Source organism: Pelophylax lessonae, assembly GCF_965119305.1.
Source record: "Pelophylax lessonae genome assembly, chromosome: 5".
Classification (NCBI taxonomy): Eukaryota; Metazoa; Chordata; class Amphibia; order Anura; family Ranidae; genus Pelophylax; species Pelophylax lessonae.
The window spans coordinates 68,444,845-68,465,901 of record NC_138772.1 but is presented as its reverse complement, the minus strand read 5'-3'; the positions used below and the strand labels follow the sequence as shown (position 1 = coordinate 68,465,901).

At 42.9% G+C, this 21,057-nt stretch overlaps 1 protein-coding gene across 8 annotated transcripts in view; it reads right to left on the bottom strand.

The window, feature by feature from the left end:
• Window positions 1-21,057, bottom strand: part of CACNB2 (calcium voltage-gated channel auxiliary subunit beta 2) — a 519,021-nt gene that overhangs the window by 230,014 nt on the left and 267,950 nt on the right. Inside the window, exon 1 of one of the 8 annotated variants that reach the window (XM_082259440.1) lies at window positions 3,255-3,381. The exons of the other annotated variants lie outside the window; for them this stretch is intronic. Within the exon in view, the coding sequence (XP_082115566.1) occupies window positions 3,255-3,299 (45 nt within the window). The 5' untranslated portion in view covers window positions 3,300-3,381. Of the gene's footprint in view, window positions 1-3,254; window positions 3,382-21,057 lie in introns of those variants that run through there. 8 annotated transcript variants of the gene reach the window in all.

The window sequence follows — 21,057 nt, the reverse complement described above, 5'->3', positions numbered from 1 at the left end:
AACCATTACATGACATCACTTCTGCAGTCGGCTGTTGTTGGCCGACAAAATTGTTGTGCAGTCTTTTGCACTTTTCAACAGACACCGACAGCCCTGGACAAAAGACGGCCGATCGTTCGCCGACGATCGGTACGTGTGTACGGGGCTTTAGGCTCGGTACAAATGGATCGAAAAGTCCTGCTGTCAGAATACTACTATGTTTCCCTGAAAATAAGACCGGGTCTTATAATAATTTTGGCTACAAATTGTACATGCTGCATGTACTTGATATACCCTTCTGAGAGCTGAATGTATCTTTGCTCTGTTGTTCTCTTGTTATGCTCTGGTGAGCAATTGTTGTACTTTGCAAAATTTTCAATAAAAAATTAATGAAAAAAAAAAAAAAATATATATATATATATATATATATATATATATATATATATATATATATATATATATATATATATATAGAATTTTGGCTACAAAAAGCACACTAGGGCTTATTTTCAGGGGATGTCTTATCTATGTCACCCGTCATCTCTCCCCCTCTGCCCCTGTAAGCTTGGGAGTCATCATTGTAAATGAAAAATATCACAAACCTATATTCACAAAAAATAAAAAAAATAGTAAAACTATAATAACGTCTCTCAAAAATTCTTGTATTGTGTTCCTTTTTTTTTTTTTCATCACCAATCATGCTCATTTATCCTTCACATTCAACCACCTGTTGTGCTCTCACCTGGACTCCATGATCTCACATGCTTTATAAAGTCATATAAGGCTTGTGTCCCCCTCAGTGGACACGTCATCTCCATAGCCTCATTGGTGGTTTTCCCTCTTCCTGAGCACTGGCTATAAACCAATTTCTCCTCTGGATAATTTAAGTACTGTCCCTTTAAAGAAATCTACAGCTCTCTCCTCTGCTCAGCAACACATAAGAAAAAACAATTACATGGATGCTTAACTGCACCAGAGGTAACCAGCATGTATAGATATAATCTTCCTTTTACACAGTTGTGGTGCTCCTTTGTTGTTTTACCAACCCTCCACTTTTCCCAAGCGTCGTAACTTTATACAGCCAGCCCTGTCGCTACACGTTTCGTCACAGGATCACGTGACTTCTTCAGGGAGAATCTACTTTTTCAGTTTTTTTTTCTTATTTGTAATCATAGCAGCTCACAAGCCACAGTTTGATATTTGTTCAGGTTGAGGAGCTCATGGAGGACATTGCAAGGAGGCAGAAAAACACAGTAAGAACATTTTTAATAAAAATAGATTACAGGACCATTAAGTACGGTAGTTGATGTTTGATACATTTTTAAACTTTTTTGAATGTATGTAGTAAGAGTTTGTTGCCTTAAACGTTTCATTGAAGTAATATAAGTGGTTGGTTGCAATTTTGAAGGGATGTTGGCAACATGTAGCACTGTCTACGCCTGTCTTTATTCGGAGGAAAAAAAAAAAGGTTTAATGCTACTTTAATGGTACAATTGAGTTACAGCCCATTCAGACTGGCGCGACACGACTTTGTGGGGCGACCTGTGAAGTCGCGGTGCACAGCGTGCACCGCGACTTCGGCGCGACTTGCACGGACTTCATATAATTGAAGTCAATGCAAGTCGCCTCCAGGTCGCCCCAAAGTAGTACAGGACCCTTTTTCTAAGTCGGAGCGACTTGTGTTGCTCCTATTAGAACGGGTCCTGTACTACTCAATGGCGAGCGACCGACCGCGACTTGTCAGGCGACCAAGTCGCCTGACAAGTCGCGCTAGTCTGAATGGACACTTAGTTTTAAGAGCTATATACTGTGTACATACACTCACCGGCCACTTTATTAGGTACACCTGTTTAATTGCTTGGTAACACAAATTGCTAATCAGCCAATCACATGGCAGCAACTCAATGCATTTAGGCATGATCTAATCTAAATGTGGTGAAGACAACTTGCTGAAGATCAAACCGAGCATCAGAAGAAGAAAGGGGATTTAGGTGACTTGGAACGTGGCATGGTTTTTGGTGCCAGATTGGCTGGTCTGAGTATTTTCAGAAACTGCTGATCTACTGGGATTTTTATGCACAACCATCTCTAGGGTTTATAGAGAATGGCCAGAAAAAAGAGATAATATCCAGTGAGCAGCAGATGTGTGGACAAAAATGCCTTGTTGATGTCAGAGGAGAATGGACGGACTGGTTCAAAATGATAGAAAGGCGACAGTAACTCAACTAACCACTCGTTACAACTTACAACCAAGGTATGCAGAATACCAACTCTGGACGCACAACACATCAAACCTTGAATTAGATTGGCTACAGCAGCAGAAGACCACACCGGGTGTCACTCCTGTAAGCTAACAACAGGAAACTGAGGCTACAATTCGCACACAGGATCAGAATTTGGCATAAACAAAATGAAAGCATGAATCCCTCCTGCCTTGTATCAACGGTTTAGCCTGGTGGTGGTGGCGTAATGGTGTGGGGAATATTGTATTGGCACACGTTGGGCCCCTTAATACCAACTGAGCATCGTTTAAACGACACGGTCTACCTGAGTATTGTTGCTGACCGTGTCCATCCCTTTATGACTACAGTGTACCCATCTTCTGATGACTGCTTCCAGCAGGATAATGCACCATGTCACAAAGCTCCAATCATCTCACCACTGGTTTCTTAAACATGACAATGAGGTCACTGTCCTCCAATGGCCTCCACAGTCACCGAATCTCATCCAATAGAGCATCTTTGGGATGTGGTAGAATGGGAGATTCATATCATGGATGTGCAGTTGACAAATCTGCAGCAACTATCCTGGCAATATGAACCAAAATCTCTGAGGAATGTTTTCCAACACCTTGTTGAATCTATGAAATGAAGAATTAGGGTAGTTCGGAAGGCAAAAGGGGGTCCAACAACCCAAAACTAGCAAGGTGTACCTAATAAAGTGGCAGATGAGTGTAAATACACATATATATATATATATATACATTGTGTGTGTGTGTATACGTATATATATATATATATATATACATATATATATATATATAAATAAATAATATATACTGTATATAGTAAATAAAATATGCAGGGTAAATAATTCCAGTAGGTACAATTTTTCAGAAGACAAAGAATTAAAAAAGCAATCTATGGCATTAATGAAAGCAATCTGCAGATTTAATTAGAGCAATTTATGACGTTAATACATACAATGTATGGCCTTAATAAGGAAATAACGCAATCCAAGGAATTTACGAGTGCAATATGCCCAACTAAGCTTACCTTGGTGCGGAAATGTCTGTTCTGCGGAGCCATTACATTCCACATAAGGTATTCTATTGTGTCATGAAGAATTATGGATGGAAGATTGTGCAAACAAACAGAAACATAAAAGAAAGTTGTCTGATGAGACACGGAATTCTCATTCTGCAAACTCCCTGGTCTCAGCTGTCACCATCCCCAACTCTCCTTCAGATAGTTTACTTGTTGATCCGCTCAAGCTCCAGCTTTAAGTTAGAGATCAACCGAGTGTCCCATCAACATCGATTACCTGGCAGAGCTCACGTGATTGGCTGTGACGTTGGCTGTTGCATGCTGTATACGAGAAATGCTATCAAACACCATCGACGCCCCAAATTCTTGTGTGGATCTGGCCCAAATCCTAGATCCTGACATGATTTGTCACTGACAGCTTTGTTTAAAACTCCCGTCCCGTGTGCAGCACTTTCTGATGTGGTTATAATTAGAATTCAGAAAAAAAAGGGTTTTATCCTTGCCTTGCAGCGCTGGAGTCCTGGGTCGGATGCCTGCCAAGTGCACTGCCTGCAGGCTGTACGTTCTCTCCTAGTGTTTGTGGGTTGCCTCTGAGTGCTCCAAAAACATACTGGCAAGCATGGCTCGTGTGTGCATTCACATGTATGATCGTAGTAAGGACCATATGCTGTACGCATCTGAGGCTGATGGAAGGCTGCCGAGGCTGGTGGAATGGCTCATTGAAAACAACCGCAATAAGGAACTCATACATAAAAAAAACGGCGGAACCATATAAAAAAAGTAAATCACAAAAAGTCCTACACCAAGGAAAACTCATTTTTGTCTCTGGTGGTGAGGCATACCTCAAGCTGAATGGTATTGAAATTCTTCAACCAATCCGTCACATATGAAGCTAGAACAATCCGTCACATATGAAGCTAGAACAATCCGTCACATATGAAGCTAGAACACAGACAGACTGAGACTCTAAAAACCCAATTTACTTTATATAGCAGCGAAAAGAAATGCTCCTAGCTTTTTTATTTTTTTATTTTTAGTGAGCACTTATTTAGAGCTACAATAGAAGTGTTTTAACTTAAAGTGGTATTAGCCCTGATCCTGGCCCTTTACCACGTGATCAGCTGTCAGCCAATGACTGCTGATCACATGATGTAAATAGCAGTCGGTCATCAGCTTTTTTGTTTTTCCTCATGCGAGAAAAAAATAAAGCAGATCACTGGCTTCTGTAAGAGGGACATCAGTCCCACGCTGTCCCCACCAGTGCTGCTAACCAGTGCCACCTACCAGTACCCATTAGTACTGCTAATCAGTGCCCACCAGTGCCACCTATCAGTGCCCATCAGTGCTGCCAATCAGTGACATCAGCGCTGTCTATTAGTGCCACCTACCAGTACCCACCGGTGCCACCTACCAGTGCCCATTAGTACTGTTAATCAGTGCCCACCAGTGCCACCTATCAGTGTCCATCAGTTCTGCCAATCAGCAACATCCATCATTATTGCCACCTACCAGTGTCTATCAGTGCCACCTATTAGTGCCCATCAGTGCTACCTCTCAGTGCCCTTCAGTGTCACCTATCATTTTCCATCATTGCCACCTATCAGTGCCCATCAGTGCCTCCTGATCAGTGCCCACCAGTGCCGCCTCATCAGTGCACCTATTAGTGTCACTGTACCAGTGCCCATATCAGTGCAGAATATCAGTGTAGCCTATCAGTGCCCATCAGTGCAGCCTCATCAGCACACATCAATGAAGGAGAATGTTGGAAAATTTTATAACAAACTATGAAAACAGCTGTTTTTTATTTTTATTTAATTTAATTTTCTGTCTTTTTTTTGCTTGGTTAAAAAAAAAAACTCAGTAGTGATTAAATGCCAGCAAAAGAAAGCTCTATCTGTGTGGAAAAAAATGATAACATTTTTTATATGGGCACAGTGTAGCATGACATTCAAAGTGTGGCAGCACTGAAAGCTGAAAATTGGCTTGTACGGGAAGGGGGAATATGTGCCCGGTGAGCAAATAATTAATATGGAAGTTGAAGGTTAGCAAGAACAATGAATGGCAACGCAAGTGCAAGGCGCATTTTTCATGCATTCTGGTAACATGCGCAGAAAAGCATTCTAAGGTTTGACGTGCTGAGTATATGTTTTTTCAGCACAACCGCATCTTTTATTTTTTACCAAAAAAATATACAGAGCATCCGGAAAGTATTCACAGCGCTTTTTTCCACATTTTGTTATGTTACAGCCTTATTCCAAAATGGATTAAATTAATTATTTTCCTCAAAATTCCGCAAAGTATACCCCATAATGACAACGTGAAAAATATTTGTTTGAAATCTTTGCAAATTTATAAAAAAAAAAAATCACATCTACAAAAGTATTCACAGCCTTTGCTCAATACTTTGTTGAAGCGCCTTCGGCACCACTTACTGCCTCAAGTCTTTCAAATTTAAATCTTTGTTTCATCAGACCAGAGAATTTTGTTTTTCATCTTCTGAGAGTTCTTCAGGTGACTTTTGGCAAACTCCAGGCGGGCTGTGGTGCCTTTTACTGAGGAGTGGCTTTAGGGTTGCCAACCGTTCCGTAAAATACGGAATCGTCCCGTATTTTAAACAGACAAGTGCTGTTCCGTATCAAACTGATACGGAACGCACTTTGTTCCGTATTCCGCGGTACCTTATTGGTGTTCGTCACTTTCATCATGTAGTGACTGTGCGTCCCCTCCCCTCCGCCTTCTGACCAATTCCGCAATGCTTTGCCGATGACGTCGTGACGTCACGACGTAACCCCTCCCTGCATTCCCCGCCCGGCGCCCGCGGTACCAAGAAGAAGAAGAGAAGAAGAAGAAGAAGAAGAAGAAAAAGAAGAAAGAAACGAAAAAGAAAGAAAACTAGCTGCTGCTGCAAGAAAGCGAGCAGAGCACAAGAGAAAAAAAGGTAAGGAGAAGAGAGAAAAGGGGAGAAGAGCAGAGAAAAGGGGAAGGTTGAGCAAAGAAAAGGGATATTAGGCAAAGCAGCAGATAAGAGGAAGGAGAGCATCCCATCAGGAGAGCAAATAAAATGGGAAGAAGAGACAACAAAATGGGACGGAGAGTAGAAAAAAATGGGGAAGAGGAGCAGAGGGAGGAGAGCAAAGGGAAGAGGAGCAGAGAAAAGGGATAAGAGAGCAAAGAAAATGGAAGGACAGCAGAAGGAGCAAAGAAAAGGGGAAGGAGAGCAAAGAGAAAAGGGATAAGAGAGCAAAGAAAATGGAAGGACAGCAGAAGGAGCAAAGAAAAGGGGAAGGAGAGCAAAGAAAAGGGGAAGGAGAGCAAAAAAAGGGGAAGGAGAGCAAAAAAAGGGGAAGGAGAGCAAAAAAAAGGGAATGAGAGCAGAGAAAAGGGAAGGAGAGCAAAAAAAGGGGAAGGAGAGCAAAGAAAAGGGGAAGGAGAGCAAAAAAAAAGGGGGGGGGGAGAGTAGCAGATAAAATGGTAAGGAAAGCAAAGAAAAAGTTATGGAAGTATAATTATATAAAGATATTTGCACTACACTTCCTTAAAATGTTGTCTTATTTTTTGCACTGGAAAAAACATCCCCGCCACGCCCCCGCCCCGCCCCCTCCCCCCGTTCCTTATTTCCATTTCAGAAAGTTGGCAACCCTAAGTGGCTTCCGTCTGCCCACTCTACCTTACAGGCCTGATTGGTGGAGTGCTGCAGAGGTGGTTGCTCCTCTGGGAGGTTCTCCTCTCTCCACAGACAAACGCTGGAGCTCTATCAGAGTGACCATCGGGTTCTTGGTCACCTCCCTGACTAAGGACCTTCTCCTCCGATCACTCAGTTTGGCCGGCGGCCCGCTCTAGGAAGAGTCCTGGTGGTTACAAAATTTTTCCATTTACAGATGATGGAGGCCACTGTGCTCATTGGGACCTTCAATGCTGCAGAAATGTTTCTGTATTCTTCCCCAGATCTGTGCCTTCATACAATCCTGTCTTGGAGGTCTACAGACAATTCCTTGGACTTCATGGCTTGGTTTGTGCTCTGACATGCACTAACTGTGGAACCTTACATAGACAGATCTGTGCCTTTCCAAATCATATCCAATCAACTGAGTTTACCACAGATAGACTCCAATCAAGTTGTAGAAACATTTTAAGGATAATCAGTGGAGACAGGATACACCTGAGCTCAATTATGAGTGTCACGCTAAATGCTGTGAATACTTATGTACATGTGATTTTTTTCCTTTTTTTTATTTTTAATAAATTAGAAAAATTTCAAACAAACGTCTTTCACATTGTCATTATGGGGTATTGGTTGTAGACTTTTAACTACTTAAGCCCCAGAAGATTTTACCCCCTTCCTGACCAGGGCCTATTTTGCGATTCGGCACTGCGTGACTTTAAAGGACAATTGAGCTTTCTTTTGGTGGTATTTGATCACCTCTGCGATTTTTTGATCATGCGCTATAAACAAAAAAAAGCGACAATTTTGCAAAAATAACAATATTTTTCAAATTTTTTTATATGAAATTCCCAAAACAAAAAGATATGTAAAAATCTAATTTTTTTAACATTTTTAGCCAATTTGTTTTCTGCTACATATGTTTGGTAAAAAAATAATCGCAATAAGCGTATTTTGATTGGTTTGCGCAAAAGTTATTGCGTTTACTAAGGGAAAGATTTTTGTCTTTTTTGTTGTTTTTTTTTTTTTTAACGAGTAATGGCGGCGATCTGCGATTTTTTTTGCGGGACTGCGACATTGCAGCGGACAGATCGCACCCTTGACTGACATTTTTGACACTTTCGGGGGTACCAGTAACATTACTACAGTAATCAGTGCTATACATATGCACTGTTAATGTAAAAATGACACTGGCAGGGAAAGGGTTAACTTTATTGGGGAAGGAGGGGTTAAGTATGTCCCTAGGGGCGTGCTTTTTACTGTGCAGGGATGTGGCTTTTTATGTAACAGCAGAGATCTATATAGTAGAACCGTATAATCTCTGCTGTTACACAGGGAAGAATGACAGGCTGCTTTGTTTACATTAGCCGCCTGCCTTTCTCCCTCTAACTGACGATCACGAGTGACCGGCAGACATCGGGTCCGCCGGTCACTCGCGCTGAGGTGTCCGTGATCGAGCGGGGGCGGGAGCGCGCCTCCGGCGACGCGCGCTCGCCCCCTATTGGCTCACAGGCTAGTGACGTACCGGTACGTCACTTTGCCTGCACGGGGCTGACCGCCGCAGTATATGTACTTGCGGCGGTCAGCAAGCGGTTAATCAATTTTGGAATAAGGCTGTAATATAAAAAAATGTGGAAAAAGTGAAGCGCTGTGAATACTTTCCGGATGCTCTGTATTGGGTTTGTGTGACCTAAGATTAACTTTAGTGTATATTTTTTACTGGAAGCTGGAGCTTGAGAAACTGTTGCATTTTTTATTGTATGACATAAAAAATTGTCACTACCACTATTTTATTCTCCAGGGTCTCTGCTTTCAGAAAATATAAAATGTTTGGAAGTTTTACCTAATCTTCAGGCCTAAAATTACTTTTTAAATGTGTGCAAAAACACAAAAAAATAGCCCTGGCAGCGAAAAGGTTAATGCTGCATAGGGACAAAGCCCAGGTTTCCTTTAGGTACCTCTACATGGGACGGAAGTGTTGACACAGATTCAGAGAGAGGAAAGGAGAAGAGAGGAGAAAGGAGAGAGAGCCAGAAGCCTCATTACCCATCCAGTACACAAGAGCAAGGTATAATCTGATGTTGTAAGTCCACAGCGGAATGTTGGCAGCTTTCCCGGCTCGCTCTGGAATGTGCACTAATAATCTTAGGATCCCAGCGAATTTAGGACTATTACGGCAACTGTCTCTAGGAGAAACTTTCTCAAGGAGCAGAACATGTAAATAAACGTCATAGAGTGACCGAAAGCCGCATGTTCTGTCTGTCTGGCAGCCAGTTCTGTGCGCAAAATACAAGAAAAAAACACAGTCGCCCAGTCAGGGATATCAAACAGAACTCAAGAGAGCAAGAAAACCCCGAAATATCCAATCTGATGGACAACATCAAAACATGGCCGACAAGTGCTGGACATAGGAACAAAATCGGGTCTTCTACCTCCTGCCGCCCACGTAACTCATATGCGTGGCTATTGGCTAGAACCGATCAACAGGTCCAGGCCAAATATCATTGGCCTGGATCTGATGACTGATCAGTTCTGAACCAAATCAAAACATTGCGGGGACGGGCGCGCGCTCCCTTCTGGCACCACACATGACCGACGTATGGGTACGGCGAATTGCGCAGCCGAGCCACCTTGCCACAGTATATCTGCGGTGGGAGGTCGGCAGGGCTGGGACAAGGGGTGGGCAGGAGGTACGGCTGCCCTGGGCACTGTGTTTTTTGCAGGTATGGGGATGCCCTGACCCTAACCCTAAGGGAAGGGGGAGGGCGCAGTTTGGCATCTTTGCCCTGGGCGCTAGATCACCTTGTCCCGACACTGGAGGTCAGAAACTGGTTTACGCCCACATGCTGTGCTGTACATATGCGTCAATGGGCTGTGATGGAAGTGCAGTCACTGCGCATTCCCGGAACAGGAATCAAGCTGTCAAAGGCAGTGCTCAGTCTGTACTAATGATTGGGAACTGGTAGGACTGGCTTCCATTCATGTGACCAATCTGACAGCGAATCACACGATTAGGCAGATCTTCCCAACCCCATCAGGCAAATAAGTCCAGCTAAAGCGGAGCTCCACCCAAAAGGGGACGTTCTACTTGTTTGCACCCCTCTCCGCTGCCACATTTGCAACTTTTGGGCTTTTTTTTGGGGGGGGGGGGCAGGTACCTGGTTGACAGGTACCCACTTCCAAGGGGTTAACACTGTGGGTGATCAAGGGGTTAAATGTGTACCTAGGGGCGTGTTTCGAACTGTATGGGGTTATGGAATGACCATAGAGACCTGTGATCCTATATAGAAGGATCACAGGGGCTCTGGGATCATTCCAGAGAGAAGAACGGTCAGATGTGTTTCCAGCTGACTGTTCTCTCTCAGCGGGGAGCAATCGCGGGTGTCAGGTGGCAATCGGAGCCGCCTACCCCGTGCATCGGAGTCCCCGCTGCTAAGTGGGGCGGGAGTGCGCCGGCACGCGCTCGCTGCCCCCTAGCTGCAGGCACGCGACTGACGTAGGTCTACGTTGGTTCGAGCAGCCTGCCGCATTAAATTGGTGGCGGGCAGTCCGGAAGTGGTTAAAACAGCCCATTCAGTTTAAAATTGAAACAAAAGGCAAAACACTTGTGTATAGCTATTGAAAAAAATATATAAATACCTCCCGCCCCCCTTTTATAGGTGGTCACATTTCCTATGCTCCCTCTCTTCTCAGCTGCATAAGATCGGTTGTTTTAGGACAAGTCTGCTCATTGGAGGAGAGCAGGCTGAGTTCCAAGCACAGCTAGAGAACTGATCACAGTGTGTTTTCCTGCTTAGTGTGGTCAGTTTTTAATAGGAAAGTAGAGAGACTGGCAGGGAAACCAGGGATTAAATACAAAGGAAGCAATACAAAGAGAACAGGAGACTTTCTCATAGAAGTAGATGGTACAGCAGCCACATATCAGGAATATAAAATGCTGGGGTAACAAACGCTTTTAATCAATAACGCTTTTTAAGCAATAACAACCTGAATAGCGCAGATCTCTTGATGGCTTGTTCTGAAATTTTAAAGTGGAACTAAACCCATCAATCTAACTGTTTTCCAAAACAGTTACATTTGAGGCATGCCGGGAATGCTAACATGTCCCTGTCACATTTGCTTGTGCATTCAACTGAACTGTCAAGCCATCAAATGATTGGTATCATAGCTAATTACATGTGCAGCACCATGGCATCTGCAGATCCAACAAAGGCCAAGATGGCAGCTTCCTTGGCTGTAAAGGATAGGAGGGTTTAGTCCTCATTTAACTCTTTTTAGCGTAAATCAAAAATTATCACGTACAGTTTCTGTTTCTCAAAGCGGAGTTCCAGACAAAAATTTAACTCAGTCTAAAACAAAAGAACACATAACCCCCCCCCCCCCCTTGTTTTTGGATATTTTTTTTTTTGTACCTTTTTGGCATGTTTTCTTCAAGACTTCCATCCCATGTCGCAGCGAGGTATGTCACTTCCGCAGTTTTATAGTGCCCTCCCCCCGTTACCTTCTGGGAAGGACCATTCAGAAAGTGCAGTGTGACTCGCGCATGCGCAGTAGGAAACTGGCTGTGAAGCCTGAAGGCTTCTCTGCCAGTTTCCCTTACTTGCAATGCTGGCGCCTACACCCGAAGCCGATGGACAGATCAGTTTAGGGGGCTCCCTGGACAGGTAAGTGTCCTTGTATTATTAGTCTTTTATAAACTATATGTCCTTATATAAAGTCTTTTAATGACTTTTTTTTTTTCCCCAGGCTGGAAGTCCGCTTTAAGCCTTAGTACACATGATGAGATTATTGGACGTAAGATCGAAATTTCGTATGACAGAATAAAAATTTGGAAGTGATGTAATGTATTTGTATTGTATTTTTGGATGAAAACTGTACTGATTAAACGAAAATCATACGATCAGGTATCATAAGAGAAACATTTTCGTATTTGTCCCTTCGGAAAATTTTGGACGACAGCTGTGTATTAACGATAAGAATATTGTAGGATCGCTTTGAAAGCAGGATTTTGTATACGATATTCTGACGGCGTATACGGGGCTTTCGTTTAACCACTTGCCGACCACCCCATGCAGATGTACTGCGGCAGGTGGCTCGGCTGCGCATAATCATGTAGATCTACGTGATTATGTGCATGTGGTCTCAGTGGCGTGCGCGCGCCCCCGGAGCCGCGATCCCACTGTGATTAGACACGGTGGGAGCAAGACCGCGGGAGGAGCGGGTGCGACCGCCGCCGGCCTCCTGCTATCTTCAGGGAAACTGACTGGGAGGGGGGGGGGGGGGCAGGGCTCTGTGACAGGCACACAGAAACTGGTGTTTCAGCTTAGCTGAGATACACAATCTCACACAATCTCACTGTGCCTGTCTGACAGGAGGGCCGCCTGCTTTGTTTACATAGGCAGGCGGGTCTCCTGTCAGACAGGCACAGTGAGATCGTGTGTCTCAGCTAAGCTGAAACCCCGATCTCTGTGTGCCTGTCACAGAGCCCTTCCCCCCTCACAGTTAGTAAGCACAATTTAGGAGCACACTTAACCCCTTGATCACCCCCGGTATTAACCCCTTCCCTGCCAGTGTCATTTATACAGTAACAGTGCATATTATTTAGCACTGTATTGGTGTCACTGGTCCCCAAAAAGTGTCACTTAGTGTCAGATTAGCCCGCCGCAATGTCGCAGTCCCGGTAAAAATCGCCGATCGCCATTACTAATAAAAACAACAAAAAAGATAAAAAGGTCCAAAAACGTATCCCATAGTTTGTATACGCTATAACTTTTGCGCAAACCAAATAATATACGCTTTTTGGGATTTGTTTTACCAAACATATGTAGCAGAATACAAATTGGCCTAAACTGATAAAAAATTTTGATTTTTTTTAAAAAAAAATTTGCAATGTTTTATAGAAGAAAATAAAAAATATTGTTGTTTTTTTTTTTCTTTCAAACATGTTGCTGTCTTTTTGTTTATAGCTCAAAATCTAAAAGCCGCAGAGGTGATCAAAAACCCCCAAAAGAAAGCTCTATTTGTGGACATCAATTGTATTTGGATACAGCGTTGCACGACCGCGAAATTGTTAGTTAAAGCAACGCAGTGCTGAATCGCAAAAAATGGCCTGGTCATTAAGGGGGGTAAAACCTTCCAGGGCTGAAGTGGTTAATGAGTGCTCTCTTTAAAGATTGCACCTTATCACACAGCTTAAAAAACAAAAAATACATTGCAGAAAATAAAAGACGTATATAAGAGACCTGTCTCCTCATGTAATAATATGTAACATTCCTTTTCTAAGGATAATACGCCGCTGAAAAAAAAAAAAGTCGCCACCTGGAATTAATGAAGCAACTAACTAAACTAAGCATGCAGTAACTCTCCTATTGGACAGTTACTGGATGTGCCCAAAGAATGAGGTCAGCTGACTACCTGAATATACTGAATGACCAGGTTATTCCATCAATGGATTTATTCTTCCCTGATGGCACGGGCATTTTCCAAGTAGTGGCGGCTGGTGCTCCATCAGTCGGGGGGCATCAGACGGACCTTGCCCCCACCTATATCACTGAAGCCTGCACCACCACATCTCTCGCCTGCCCGCCAGCCAGTCAGTCAGTTTACTTACCTTGTTCCTCCGGAATGACAGGCGGCGGCTTCCCCCTCAGGCTCCTTCGTGTCCCTTCTCGGCGGCCATCTCCTCCCCCCTTCTTGGCCAATAGCATGCCTTCTCCTTTCGGCCAATCGGGAAACAGGTCTCAGGACCCGCTTCCTGATTGGCCGGGAGGAGAATCAGTGGGGCAATAGCAAATATTAATTCGCTATTGTCACACAAATGGGTGGGCTCAGCCCACCCTTTTTTCAAGCCTATTAGATCCTCTGGCTCTAATCAGGTGCTTAAAAAAAAAAAACAAAAAAAAAAAAACCTCATTGGAATCCATGCGTCTGGTGCCCTGCATGTAGATTAGGGGGCCGGATGTATGGATAGGGGGTGGTGCCTCTGCTCCCCCAAAGGAAGGGCCGCCACTGATTCCAAGATGACAGGCAGGATTCATCGGGCTCAAATTGTGAAAGAGTGGTTCAGGAAGCATAAAGCCTCGTACACACGCAACGAATTTCCGCCGACCGGTCGTTCGTCTTTTGTCCAGAGTGGTGTCTGTTGGTTGGAATGTGCTCTAGACTGCACACAAATTTTCCCGCACGACAGAATTCTACTTCAGAAGTGATGTCATGTGTTGGATTGCTTTCTTTGTGTTCTTTCATCTCTGAGCATGCCTAGTCTTGCTCATAAGATTTTTCACCATCGAAATCTGTACTAATGAGATGAAAAACGGATGTGTTTTGACGGTCGACAAAAATTATATAGCCTGCACACCAGGATTTTTTCGGCCGAAAAGTCTGAGTCGGTTGTTGAAGGCATCATACTAACAATCCAAAAATAGACAGATCTGTCGTCGGACGAAATTTCCCGGCCGAATTTCTACTCGTGTGTAGGGGGCTCATTGAGAATGTTTGGGAGGTGCTGGAGAAGATTTTGCGCAGTGATCCGACTCTCCCATCATCAATACAAGATCTTGGTGAAAAATGAATGTAACACTGGACGGAAATAAATCTTGTGACATTGCAGAAGCTAATCGAAACAATGCCACAGCCAATGCGTGCCGTAATCAAAGCCAAGGAAATATTAGAGTGTGTGACCTTTTATTTTGGTGGCGACTTTTTTTTTTGGCCAGGCGGTGTATAACCACCATATGAACGTGTGTGCACAGCGAGTCCACAGGCGGGATAATATGTGCTGCATTACTCTGAGCTTGCTGGCCGGCCGCTCTGCTTCAAAATGATTGTTTTGTTGTAAGGAGATTTAGACAGATTACGTCAATCATGGATTTAACGAGAGACACAAATACCAGTCCATCCTAATATTCAAAAACAGCTGCTAGTTCCTTGTCCTCGCTGACTGCAGCGCCACAGTCATTTCACACACAAAACACTTTACAGACCAGCCAAGGAGAGGTCCTCACAGTGCTACAAATACACCAAATAGTAGGAATGCACTGACAACAGTTTTTAGGACCTAATACAAGTAGCGATACTTTCTCTCATGTATTCGCCAATACCAATTACCAATGCCCAGTTTGCCCTTGCATTTATTTTTTACACACCCTGGTTCTCACAAGTGCGGCTTTGAAATCAGTACAATTTCAAAGTCGCACATCAGTGCGTTTCAGACCTCCCAGTTCATTGTAGCTTGGGACTTCATTTAACAGAAGTCAATGCAAGTTGCAATGAAATCGCAAAAAAAGAAAGTGCAGGAACCTTTTTCAAAGTCGCAACTATATGAACGGTTCCATTGCCAGCAATAATGTGTGACTTGTCATGTGATTTTGAACTGTCAACTCGTATGACAAATCACACTAATGTGAACTAGGGCTTACAGTCTGTGGATTTGGTTCTAGTCTTGGAGCATTTGCACGAGAACAAGTACTTATGCAAATGCTTTGTCGGCACCGATACCGGGATCAGTGCAAAGCTACCAAATAGGACCACATACACATCAGCAGGGATCTCACAGTTATCAAGCACAAAAAAAAAAAAAGCAGCAGAAAAATACAGTCAGGTCCATAAATATTGGGACAGACACAATTCTAATCTTTTTGGCTCTATACACCACCACAATGGATTTGAATTTAAACAAACAAGATGTGCTTTAACTGCAGGCTTTCAGCTTTAATTTGAGGGTATTTACATTCAAATCAGATGAAAGGTGTAGGAATTACAACAGTTTGTATATGTGCCTCCCACTTTTTAAGGGACCAAAAGTAATGGGACAATTGGCTGATCATCTGTTCCATGGCCAGGTGTGTGTTATTCCCTCATTATCCCATTTACAAGAGCAGATAAAAGGTCCAGAGTTAATTTCAAGTGTCCTATTTGCACTTGGAATCTGTTGCTGTCAACTCTCAATATGAGATCCAAAGAGCTGTCACTATCAGTGAAGCAAGCCATCATTAGGCTGAAAAAACAAAGCAAACCCATCAGAGAGATAGCAAAAAACATTAGGTGTGGCCAAATCAACTGTTTGGAACATCCTTAAAAAGAAAGAACGCACCGGTGAGCTCAGCAACACCAAAAGACCCGGAAGACCACGGAAAACAACTGTGGTGGATGACCGAAGAATTCTTTCCCTGGTGAAGAAAACACCCTTCACAACAGTTGGCCAGATCAAGAACACTCTACAGGAGGTAGGTGTATGTGTGTCAAAGTCAACAATCAAGAGAAGACTTCACCAGAGTGAATACAGAGGGTTCACCACAAGATGTAAACCATTGGGGAGCCTCAAAAACAGGAAGGCCAGATTAGAGTTTGCCAAACAATATCTAAAAAAGCCTTCACAGTTCTGGAACAACATCCTATGGACCGATGAGACCAAGATCAACTTGTACCAGAGTGATGGGAAGAGAAGAGTATGGAGAAGGAAGGGAACTGCTCATGATCCAAAGCATACCAACTCATTAGTGAAGCATGGTGGTGGTAGTTTCATGGCTTGGGCATGTATGGCTGCCAATGGAACTGGTTCATTGGATTTATTGATGATGTGACTGCTGACAAAAGCAGCAGGATGAATTCTGAAGTGTTTCGGGAATATTATCTGCTCATATTCAGCCAAATGCTTCAGAACACATTGAACGGCGCTTCACAGTGCAGATGGACAATGACCCAAAGCATACTGCGAAAGCAACCAAAGAGTTTTTTAAGGGAAAGAAGTGGAATGTTATGCAATGGCCAAGTCAATCACCTGACCTGAATCCGATTGAGCATGCATTCCACTTGCTGAAGACAAAACTGAAGGGAAAATGCCCCAAGAACAAGCAGGAACTGAAGACAGTTGCAGTAGAGGCCTGACAGAGCATCACCAGGGATGAAATCCAGCGTCTGGTGATGTCTATGAGTTCCAGACTTCAGGCTGTAATTGACTTCAAAGAATTTGCAACCAAGTATTAAAAAGTGAAAGTTTGATTTATGATTGTTAATCTGTCCCATTACTTTTGGTCCCTTAAAAAGTGTGAGGCACATATACAAACTGTTGTAATTCCTACACCGTTCACCTGATTTGGATGTAAATATCCTCAAATTAAAGCTGAAAGTGTGCAGTTAAAGCATATCTTGTTTGTTTAATTTCAAATCCATTGCATTGGTGTATAGAGCCAAAAAGATTAGAATTGTGTTGATGTCCCAATATTTATGGACCTGACTGTAACTCTGATAATAATGTGTTTCTTGTGTCAGAGACTGCAGACATACTACAGGAGATGGTCAGAGACTGCAGACATGATACAGGAGCTGGTCAGAGGCTGCGAACATACTACAGGAGATGGTTAGAGACTGAGGACATGATACAGGAGATGGTCAGAGACTGAAGACATGATACAAGATCTGGTCTGAGACTGTGGACATGATACAAGAGCTGGTCAGAGACTGCAGACATACTACAGGAGATGGTCAGAGACTGCAGACATACTACAGGAGATGGTCAGAGACTGCAGACATGATACAAGAGATGGTCAGAGATTGCAGTCATACTACAGGAGATGGTCAGAGACTGCAGACATGATAATAGAGATGGTCAGAGACTGCAGACATGATACATGAGATGGTCAGAGACGGCAGACATGATACAAGAGCTGTGAAAACAAAGGGTTAATGCTGCGCTATGGCGATGTGTAAAGTGCCTCCAGAAGTGCTGCTGTGCATGAAATCAAAAGGATTTAGTATATGTTGATGCAAAGAAACAGCGCAGATTTGGTGTAATGAACCATAAAGTGCTCAACGTGGCTGAATATATAAATAATATCAAGAACAAACTACAAAATAAAATTATAACATTATGACACCCCGTGAAGTGAATATATGAAATTCATAAAATATTAATATTAATAGTAATAAATATTAAATCTCAGATGACAGTCCAAAAAATTAAAAAATTATCAGTCCGAAAATATTAATTCAATGCTTCAGCAAGTAGCCAGTGAAAATTGCTGAAAATAAGGTAAGGTGCTCAGGTGCTAGAAATCAAGTGAAATAGCATGCTGCAATGGTGTGGTGACAAGGTGACTTTATCCTCTCCCTTAGGTTATTCCACTTACCGGACTGAGTGGACCCCCAAACCTTATAGTATAAGGGTCACACAAGCTGAGTCCGGCATGTAATCCGGGCAGTGATCCTTAGATCTTGGCTGTGACCACTAAGGGTCTTCTATGAACTCCCGGCAGGATATGACCATATGGAAAGGAAAAAAAATCCCAATAGCGTAATATTGCTACACAATATTTATTAAGGAATCCAAGATAAAAAAACTCACATTTAATACGATATATACAGGCGGTGAATGTCATAGATCGGTAGATCTCTAGGATTACGGTGTGCAGCGGGCTCCCTTGGCTCTGGCGTGCGTTCCACCGCTACCGGAAATGACGTCATGAAAGGCGTGGAACAAAGCTTTTTTTTTCAGCAATTTTCACTGGCTACTTGCTGAAGCATTGAATTAATATTTTCGGACTGATAATTTTTTAATTTTTTGGACTGTCATCTGAGATTTAATATTTATTACTATTAATATTAATATTTTATGAATTTCATATATTCACTTCACGGGGTGTCATAATGTCATAATTTTATTTTGTAGTTTGTTCTTGATATTATTTATATATTCAGCCACGTTGAGCACTTTATGGTACATTACACCAAATCTGCGCTGTTTCTTTGCATCAACATGACACAAGAGCTGGTCAGAGACTGTGGACATAATACAAAAGATCGTCAGAGACTGTAGACATGACACAAAAGATGGTCAGAGACTGCAGACATACTACAGGAGTTGGTCAGAGACTGCAGACATGTTACAGAGATGGTCAGAGACTGCAGACATGATACAAGAGCTGGTCAAAGACTGCGAACATACTACAGGAGATGGTCAGACACTGCGGACATGATACAGGAGATGGTCAGAGACTGAAGACATGATACAAGAGATGGTCAGAGACTGCGGACATACTACAGGAGATGGTCAGAGACTGCAGACATGATACAGGAGATGATCAGAGACTGAAGACATGATACAAGAGATGGTCAGAGACTGCGAACATACTACAGGAGATGGTCAGACACTGCAGACATGATACAGGAGATGATCAGAGACTGAAGACATGATACAAGAGATGGTCAGAGACTGCAGACATACTACAGGAGATGGTCAGACACTGCGGACATGATACAGGAGATGGTCAGAGACTGAAGACATGATAAAAGAGATGGTCAGAGACTGAAGACATGATACAAGAGATGGTCAGAGACTGTGGACATACTACAGGAGATGGCCAGAGACTGCAGACATGATATGCGAGATGGTCAGAGACTGCAGACATTATACAAGAGCTGGACAGAGACAACAGACATGAAACAAGATGGTCAGGGACTGCAGACATGATACATGAGATGGTCAAATACTGCAGACAAAATACAAGAGATGGTCTGAGTCTGTGGACATGATACAAGAAATTGTCAGAGACTGTGGACCAGCTGCAAGTACATCTAGTGTACATGTATAAAGTGAATAGACCAGTGTAAAACATAAAATTTGCATTAAATAACACAATTTCAACATGTGACATCAATTTTATAAATAACGTAAGCCGTATCCACTCTATGTGAACAAATAGATGCACATAAATGCACTGTTCATGCGTATATAACATTTCCAATCCAAATATATAATAATTCCAAAAAGTCCCACTGTGTGTCAAATTCCAAAAAAACTTCCACCCTGAAGTGATACAAAACTTGCATGTGGCACCTTCACCACAGACGGCCCCCTAAGATGTAAGATCGACTCACAACCGGACCCTGGAGAAACAGGAGCTTTATGTTGCCACAGAAAATAGGATCAATAAGTGCGGATGGTTGCTAAAGATTATTCTGTGATCATGATATCAGCTGTACTCCCCTCACTATAGAACCCCAGTGCCAGAGCAAGGGAAGATTAAGGTTGCCACAGGATATAAAATCAACAGCTGTGGATGATTACTTCGGGTTATCCGGCCATCATGTCATCAGCAGTATTCCACTCAAAAAAAAAAAAACCTCATAGTGTAAACCATACAAAATAATTTATTATAAAAAAAACAATTGCACTCCAAAACGGTAAAGGGCTTAATAAAAGTACCCGGCCGCCACCTCCCCTCCAGTCTCTGTACAACAATACACAAAGCTAGGGCTGCAACTAACATTTATTTTCATAATCAATTAGGCCCCTTTCACACGGCTTTCCAATCAGGTCCATCTGTCAGTTTTTCAGGCAGACCTGATCAGATGCTCCATGCACCTCTATGGAGCTACCCTTATGGTAGCGTCATAAACGTCCAGTGTGCATGAGGCCTAAAGAAGAAGAAGGAGTCCTGGAAGTGATGGTCTCGCCCCCACAGAGCCCTGATCTCAGCATCATTGAGTCTGTCTGGGATTACATGAAGAGACAGAAGGATTTGAGGCAGCCTACATCCACAGAAGATCTGTGGTTAGTCCTCCAAGATGTTTGGAATAACCTACCTGCCGAATTCCTTCATAATATGTGTACAAGTGTACCTACAAGTGTATTGATGGTGTGTACCTAGAATTGATGGTGGTTTGGAGACAAACGGAGGTCACACCAAATATTAATCTCTTCTGTTCATTTACTTTTCATTTTGTGAATTGATAAAAAATAAGCTATTACTTCTATTTCTGAAAGCATTCTTAATTTATAGAATTTTTTTCACACCTGCCTAAAAAAAAACTTTTGCACAGTGCTGTATATGGGTTATTACACACTGTTCTAAAGTGGATGTTACTCCAGGATCGGTAACCCCGAGTCACGCTCGGGGTGGATGGGCAGAGAGCGCAGCGGTGTTCTCTTACCTTATCCTGGCGATCCAGTGATGATCTCTCATTGCTGAGATCGGCAGCCGAGAGTCCCGCCGCTCCTCCGTCCACCGTCGGTGTGATCACTTCCTAGTTCCGTTCCCTGCAGCAGCAATGCTGCATGGGAGCGGAACTAGGGAGGGAAATTTAAAAAAAAAAAAACGTTGCACAAAACATAAAACACATTATATATATATATATATATATATATATATGTAT